This window comes from Sorghum bicolor, chromosome 4 (genome assembly GCF_000003195.3).
Source record: "Sorghum bicolor cultivar BTx623 chromosome 4, Sorghum_bicolor_NCBIv3, whole genome shotgun sequence".
In the NCBI taxonomy this organism is placed as follows: Eukaryota; Viridiplantae; Streptophyta; class Magnoliopsida; order Poales; family Poaceae; genus Sorghum; species Sorghum bicolor.
The window spans coordinates 49,417,455-49,426,117 of NC_012873.2; the positions used below are offsets into that span (position 1 = coordinate 49,417,455).

Genomic DNA, 8,663 nt, shown 5'->3' on the forward strand with positions numbered 1-8,663 from the left:
GACAAGATCACTTAAAAAATAAGCAGCACGTATATACGCTTTTGATGGGGAGGGAATTTCGTTGCCGCTGATTGGACACTAGACTACTCACACCAAAAACGCTCTAGCTAGATGATGAGTATATTGTCCAGAGCTGTTGCTACTCCTCTCTACTTGCATGGATGCTCGATCGATCACCAGACACAGACACAAAGCATTGTTGTAATTGTAATGCATGATTGGGGTGCACGTTCTGGCGCGCCATTTGGTCAAGAGTGGCCCTATTTTTTTAGCCAGTAAAGTCAATGCATGCATGCAATATATGACAAGAGCAACGTATGCCTAACCTACCAATAACAATTTAGAACTTACATTGTCTGCATGGAAGCCAATCAGGCCGGCCGCTCACCCCGGCCCTCGGCAACGTTGGACAGTGCATCTATAAATACCCCTCGGCTACAAGCTTCATTCCAAGCACACGACACCACCAACTCGCTCTCGCTAGCCACGTACCTCAAACCATTCTAGCTATTTGTGATCGATATCTGATCTAGGAGTTGATCGATCTAGGAGTAGGAGGAGGAGGACATGGCGAAGCTCAACGCCACCGTCGTCGCTGCTTTGCTCTCTCTGTCCGTGCTGCTCGCCTTCCTCGCCGGGCAGTCGTTTGCCGGGCGCTACTACTACGACAAAGTCCAGGACAAGGTGAGGAAGGAAGTGGAGAAGGCCATGGCAAACAACCCCACCATCGGCCCCGCCCTTGTTCGCTTGGTGTTCCATGACTGCTGGGTCAATGTAAGTACGTACATACATGTTGAGTTTGCTTGTCGAAAAGTTATGGCTAAAAGTATTGTTCGCTAATTTATTATGAGAAAAAAACATTGCTGACAGATAGAAGTATGACTAATAGGATAAGCGAATGGGGTTGTGAATGCTTGATTATATTCGGACGACAAGACTCACTCGATATATGATGTCACTTGTCACCTTTTTGTTAGGGTTGCGATGGCTCCGTGCTCCTAGACAGGACGCCGACTGACGGCACCAACACCGAGAAGAACGCGACCAACAACATCGGCCTCGCAGGCTTCGAGGTGATCGACGCCATCAAGCAGAAGGTCGGCACCGACGTCTCCTGCGCCGACATCGTGGCCTTCGCAGCGCGCGACGCGGCCGACATCCTCAGCGGCGGAAAGATCTTCTACACCCTCCGCGGCGGCCGCAAGGACGGCGTCGTCTCGTCCGCCGCGGCCGCGGACGCCAACCTGCCGCACCCCAACTTCGACTTCGACCAGCTCAGGGACAACTTCGCCGCGGCCAGCAGCCGAGGCAGGAGCTTCACCGTCGAGGAGCTCGTCGTCCTCTCCGGCGCGCACTCCATCGGCGTCGCTCACCTCTCGTCCTACCAGGACCGACTGCTGGGGGGACCCGACTCCACGCCCATCGATTCCCGATACCAGGCGGCGCTCAACAAGACCACGCCTCCGGCGTTGCTCGAGAGTGGGCAGAACCCGACGGTGCCCAACAACGCCCGCGACGAGACCGACGCGTTCCAGGAGGACGCTGCCTACGACGCCGTGGCCATGGGCGTGAACCCGAGGAGGGGCGTCCTCGACAACAGCTACTACCACAACAACCTCGTCAACAAGGTGCTCTTCAAGTCCGACTGGGTGCTACGCACGGACGGCTTCGCCGCCAGCAAGCTGTTGGAACGCCGGCGAGGATCGCCAGAGTTTGCCCGGATCACCTACGACGGCCGGCAGCGGTTTTAGTCGCCGCGGTCACCACACAACGCGAACGCACGCACGAGAAAGCTGGACACCGAGAGAGTTTTTTTTACGCCACAACACACGGCGCCTTTTCGATGCATTGATCTGGTCTTTACATGGGCTTGAAGCCCTCCACCCCGCCACGGTTCCGCAGCTGCACGGTGCGCCGTTCTTCTCGGGCGCCCGCGCGACATGCACGGCCCGCGGCCATGACGGGGCCTGACCTTATGAAGCGGTCAAGATGCGAACGTGTGCAATCTCCATCCCATCCTGTTTCTACGCTAATCTAGACATGTGTTTGTAACAGCAAATGCCTGAACTAATGCACCTAAACATGCAGCAGCTAGTTGACACGATTACATACTGAATGCAAGCTAATGCAGTTCGACAGTGGACAACAGTTCACCCCCTTAATCGTGCTCAACCTTGATGATGCCCAGCCTCAGTCTCATCTCCATGAACCTGAGCCTCCCGAGTGGCTTTGTGAGGATGTCTGCTAGTTGATCATCAGTACTCACATGATTCACCTCCACCATGCCTTCGGATATGCATTCCCTTATGAAGTGATACCTTGTGTCGATGTGTTTGGTCCTTTCATGATGGACAGGATTTTTGCTTAGCTCCTGAGCTGACTTGCTGTCAATTCTTAGCTCAAACTGTTTGACAGCACCTCCAGTGATATCAGCCAGCAGTCTGCTTAGCCAAACCCCCTGACATGCTCCAGCTGCTGCAGCTATATACTCGGACTCACATGAGGACAGTGACACCACCTTCTGCTTTTGTGATGTCCAGGTTATCAGGTTCTGTCCAAGGAAGTATACTATGCCAGTGGTACTCTTCCTCTTCTCTAGATCACCTGCATGATCACTGTCAGAGTATCCAAGCAATTCTGCATGATCCCCTTTGACATACTTGCACCCAAGATCAGTAGTGCCTGCAATGTATCTGATAATCCTTTTCATGGCAGACCAGTGTTCGGCATTTGGTGATTCCATGAATCTGCTTACCATCCCAACAGAGAATGCTATGTCAGGCCTGGTATTGACCAAGTACCTCAAGCTCCCTACCACACTCCGGTATTTTGTTGCATTCACCACTGATTCAGGTTTCCCAGGTAATAGCTTGACATGCTGCTCCATGGGTGTGTCAACAGGATTGCAGCCCTTCAACCCACACATTTCCACAATCTTCTTAGCATATGAGCTTTGGCAGATTGTTATGACACCTGGTTTTTGCCTCACTTCCATGCCAAGATAGTAGCTCAACAGTCCCAGATCACTCATATTGAAGCTCTTCATCATTTGTTGCTTGAAATTCACAATGTTACCACTGTTTGGCCCACAAATGACAAGGTCATCTACATACACTCCAACTAACAGCAGTGATGCACCAGTCCCTTTCCTGTAGACAGCATGTTCTTCATCACTTCTGCTAAAACCCAGCTTCACTAATTCTCTGTCAAGCCTGTAATTCCAGGCCCTTGGAGCCTGCTTAAGGCCATACAGTGCTTTGTTAAGTTTCAGATACTTCTTCCCAGCACTTGAGCTAGTGAAACCAGGTGGTTGATGCACATAAACTTCTTCCATGAGTTCACCATTCAAGAAGGCAGATTTAACATCCATATGATGGACCTCCCACTCTCCTTGTGCAGCTAGAGCAAGCAACAGCCTTACAGTCTCTAATCTTGCCACAGGAGCAAAGACTTCATCATAATCCACCCCCTGAATCTGAGCATACCCTTTTGCCACAAGCCTGGCCTTGTGTTTCAACACATTTCTAGCTGGGTCTCTTTTCACCTTGAAAACCCACTTCAATCCAATGGCTTTGTGATCAACTGGTAGTTCTGAAGCTTCCCAGGTATTATTTTGCATTATTGAGTCCAGCTCCTCCTGCATTGCTTTCTTCCAGCAGTCATGCTCAAGAGCCTCCTCAACACTCACTGGCTCATCTGCAGCCAGCATGCACATCCCACTATACTCAAAATCAAGTATGGGATCAGTGGAGTCTAACAGATCAGTCAGGTTCCTGTATCTGAGTGGCCCTCCCCAAGTTTCAGAGTTTTCTGTTGATGGTGTTTCATTACCAGCAGCAGGTGCTGCAAGTGGACTGTTTGCAGGTGTGCCAGTACTACCCTGCCCTGCAGAACCTGTTCCTGGTGTGTTGTGAGGTTGTGGTGACACTTGATGATCACCACCCCCTTGAGCCATACTGCCCTGATCACCCAAAGCTCCTCCATTGCCTGAAACAGCCTGCTGCTGTCCTATTGTCGGATTCTGTTCAGTAACCTCATACTCGACAGTGAAGGTATCTGGTTCAGTGTGATTTGAGCCATTGGTTCTGGTCCACTCCCAGGGAACATTTTCTTCAAAAATTACATCTCTACTGACAGTCACCCTGTTTGTTTCAGGATCAAACAACTTGTAACCTTTTGTTCCAGGTTCATACCCCAAAAAAAGCATTTTCTTGGATCTGTCAGCAAGCTTTGTCAGTCCTGGTCCCATCAACTTGACATGTGATGTGCACCCAAATGTTTTAAAATGAGCTACATTGGGTTTCTTGCCATGCCACACCTTGAAAGGTGTCTGGTTCTTCAGGCTTCTTGTAGGTGACCTATTTAGCACATAGACAGCAGTTGTAACAGCTTCTGCCCAGTATTCTGCAGGAACACACATACTTTTCATCATGCACCTTGCCATCTCCACCACTGTTTGGTTTCGACGCTCAACCACACCATTTTGCTGAGGTGTATATGGAGTGGTTGTGTAGTGCTTGATCCCTGTTTCAGTGCAAAATACAGAGAACAGATTGGAAATAAACTCTCCTCCCCTATCTGTTCTCAGAGCTTTCAGCCTGCTGCCTTGATCTACTTCTGCCCTGAGCTTAATTTTCTTGAAGTAATCAAGTGCTTGATCTTTGGTCTTGAGAAATTCAACCCACATGTACCTACTACAATCATCAACAACCAAGAGAAAATAGGAATTCCCTCCTGGTGTCTTAGGACTTATCTGTCCACACAACTCAGCATGAACCAATTCTAGTCCTTGTTCAGCTCTGAAATTTGAGGCTTCTGGAAATGGTTTCCTATGCTGCTTCCCCAAAGTGCACCCATCACAAACCTGTTCCACATGATCAACTACAGGCATCCCATCGACCATCCCTTTTCTGCCTAAGTCTCTTAGTGCTCTAAAATTAAGATGACCAAATCTGGCATGCCACTGCCATGCCTCATCATTGTGTTTCATCAGAAGACAAACAGGATCAGTGAGACCTAACTGAATTGTGTACAGCCTTTTCTTAGTTCTGGGTGCTGAGATTAGTAGTGTGCCTTCAGGATCAATAACTTTCAGTCTACCATGTTTCAGAGAGACTTCACACCCTTTCTCCTCTAGCTGACCCAGACTAATGATGTTACTTTTGAGCTTAGGAATGTAGTACACATCAGTCAATACCTTGTGTTGTTGGTGCTGGCCTTGCATCACCATGGATCCGATCCCGTGGATCTCGACGTGTGAGCCATCGCCAAAGCGAACTGTTCCTCGCACCTTGTCATTCAGAGACTGCAGTGCTGATCGTGTTCCGGTCATGTGGTTGCTGGCACCGGTGTCCAGCACCCACACACCGTCAGTGCAGTCAACAGGCACCACATCCTTCTCCACCAGGTGAACTACTTGCGTCGCCACCTCCTGCTCCTCCTGGCCTGACGTCGCCATCAGCAGAACAGCGCCATGTACACCATGATCGTGCACCGCCATGTTCGCTTCAGGTTCCTTGGCATCTTTCTTCTTGTCTTTCTTTGAGCGTTTGCAATCCTCTGCCCAATGTCCGTAGATGCCACAATTGCGGCATCTCCCCTTGCGCCGTGGCGTCCCCATCGTCGTGAGTTTGACGGATCCGGATCCGCCGCCCTCAGGGCGCGCCGCCGGCTGCTTGTTCTTGGCTTGGGCACTGCCACCAGTCCCACCGCCTTCCTTGGCCGGTGTAGTGTGGAACCGGTGTTTGTGCTTCTCCAACCAGTCCTCCTCGGCAAGGAGAAGACGACCCATCTTGTCAGTGACCTGCTCCACCGGCTTGTCGCTGAGACGATCGTCGGCTGCCCGCAACCGCCCAACCCGCTCCTCCACCTTCATAGTCTTGGTGTCGCAGAACATCTCGATCGTTACCACTATTGGCGTGAAGCGAGGAGGAAGAACACGCAAGAATTTTTTGATCACGCGACTGTCCTCCACCGTCTCACCCATGGTTCGGAGATTGGCAACGAGATTGGTAATCCGCATACCGAATTGGTCGACGCTCTCGCCGTCCTTGAAGGTGATGTTCTCAAAATTTTGGAGCAATCGCTGGGCGTTCACCTCCTTGACGCGTTCTGCACCGAGACGCATCAGCTTCAGTGCTTCCCATGCCTCCTTCACCGTCTTGTGGTTACCGAGCATTTGCCACATGTCCTTCGGCACCGAGCGCAGGAGGGCGCTCATGGCTTGGCGATCTTGCGATCTCTTCACGTTGGTGCCTGGATCGATCACTTGCCAGATCTCCAACGCCTCCAGATTGCACTGGACGAGCATCGCCCACTCCGTGTAATTCCCCTAATCCAACATCGGCCAGACCAAGGAACTCTCCCGCACACTGGAACTCGCCGACGCGCCAGAGTAACTCATCTCCGCCTCCGCCGTCGACCTTCGAGGGATGACGCGCTTCTTCTTCGCAGGCTCCCGCGGCGGGCTCACCGAACCACCGTATTGCATCCACCGGCTCTGATACCAGCTGTTGAAACGCCGGCGAGGATCGCCAGAGTTTGTCCGGATCACCTACGACGGCCGGCAGCGGTTTTAGTCGCCGCGGTCACCACACAACGCGAACGCACGCACGAGAAAGCTGGACACCGAGAGAGTTTTTTTTACGCCACAACACACGGCGCCTTTTCGATGCATTGATCTGGTCTTTACATGGGCTTGAAGCCCTCCACCCCGCCACGGTTCCGCAGCTGCACGGTGCGCCGTTCTTCTCGGGTGCCCGCGCGACATGCACGGCCCGCGGCCATGACGGGGCCTGACCTTATGAAGCGGTCAAGATGCGAACGTGTGCAATCTCCATCCCATCCTGATTCTACGCTAATCTAGACATGTGTTTGTAACAGCAAATGCCTGAACTAATGCACCTAAACCTGCAGCAGCTAGTTGACACGATTACATACTGAATGCAAGCTAATGCAGTTCGACAGTGGACAACACAAGCTGGATGAGTACAAGAACAACCCGGCGGAGTGGAATTCCGACTTCGCCGCCGCCATGGTCAAGCTCAGCAGCCTGCCAGCTCAGGGAAACAAGTTGGAGATCAGGAAGAACTGCAGGGTCCCCAACCAGTACTAGACGATCCAGGCAGTCGCTTCAGCCTTCAGCGACGACATATGTACGGATGAAGACCTGGACATGGAAGCTAGATGCATCAACTATAAATAATCTGTGTTTTTTTTGCGTATCCTTTTAGTTCCGAAATTAAATTAAATTAATCGTTTACTAGCTACTTACGGCAGGTGTACGTTATTATCAAAGCCTATCTACAATAATAAGGATGATGATGATGACGATGTTATTTACTATTTGTCATTGGTAGTGGTGTTAGAATAAAATTTATTTTAATTCACCACTTCTAGAAGAGTGTCTGACATTTATGCCCTCCATCACAAAAATAAGGTACCAATCATCACCTCACATGTCGAACAAATGGACCCAACATTCAAATTTGGCTTCAAGAGCACATCCTATTTGCAATAGGTCTCTCTGTCCTCGCGGACCCTTACCCAACGTACAACTTTAGACCCCTTATGATCTCTCACCTAGTGTACAATTTATATATAGTACTACTTTACTAAAGTAGGATCCAATTATCTTTAACAAAATCATGGGGCTCAATGACTTTGGATAATCGGTTCTCGGTAGCTGTCTTGCTGACTCGCTCTATGTCGGTATGTTGGTACTCAGTACCCTCACTACAAGAAAAATGCCCAAATGACATGGTAGACAAGTCATAGCAAGATGTACTTGATCTAGGCATCTTTGTGTAATTCCATGCAAAGCAAACGACATACTCCTTGAGATTCGTTCAACATTGTAATCGGCTTTCAAGTCGTTTATAAATGTCGGCCTAGGCTCGGAGCCATCCCCAACATCAATTTTTTCAATGGGTCGGCCAATGTGAAACCTTGACCCAACTTATTAATCTCATCAAAATCATCAATAACCTCACAGGAATCAGTCTTAGAAGCCCCAATGCTGCTCAACACAATGTTTCAGCCATTCCAAATTAGCATCCATTAATGATTACATGATGATATTGAGCCGATTATATCAATTGGTACAAAGCCTCTCTAGTGACACCAATAAAGTGAAAAACAACAAGGTCATGACCAAACACAAACAAGCATGCAATGCCATCATCCCCCTCGAGTGAAGGAGCATCAGCCATGACAATTTCAATATCATCCCTCACTGGATGAGGAACTAGTGCAAGCTAGAAGGCATACACCGATTGGCATGGATCCAATCGCACCCAAGTATCAAGTTATAGCTACCTTACACCTCCATGATGAAGAAGGTTGTCGCAAGAGTCTTGCTTCCAAGGGTGACCTACATTGATGCAACTCCCTTGGCTCGATCGAAATAGGCTCTCCTCCACTAACACCACTGATTGTCACGTTGGTCTTCATCAACTCAACATCAGTGCCACCAAGCTTCTTATAGAGTGAATATGACATCAAGTTTATGATCGCTCCACTATCTACCAACATGTTGTAAACTTATGTCCCATTGATGTGGCCATTCACATGCAGTGGCTTGAGATGGTTCACAAAGTACTTTAACTTCAAAAACGCAATGCTCTAAGTGTGCAAAGTCAAACTGAGGCATCTTCGAGTCATCT

General features: G+C 49.7%; 1 protein-coding gene across 1 annotated transcript; it reads left to right on the forward strand.

The window, feature by feature from the left end:
- LOC8056088 (peroxidase 5) lies at positions 345–2,580 on the forward strand. Its single transcript, XM_021458943.1, has 2 exons — positions 345–774; positions 978–2,580. Exons 1-2 carry the CDS (start codon positions 568–570, stop codon positions 1,749–1,751), a joined length of 981 nt encoding a protein of 326 aa, XP_021314618.1. The 5' UTR covers positions 345–567; the 3' UTR covers positions 1,752–2,580.

What these genes read in the sequence shown, in the direction of transcription:
- LOC8056088 (XM_021458943.1), top strand. Translation starts at nt 568, where the DNA reads ATGGCGAAGCTCAACGCCACCGTCGTCGCTGCTTTGCTCTCTCTGTCC. An exon ending in TCCATGACTGCTGGGTCAAT is followed by an intron (nt 775 to 977) that starts GTAAGTACGTAC and finishes CCTTTTTGTTAG; the next exon opens with GGTTGCGATGGCTCCGTGCT.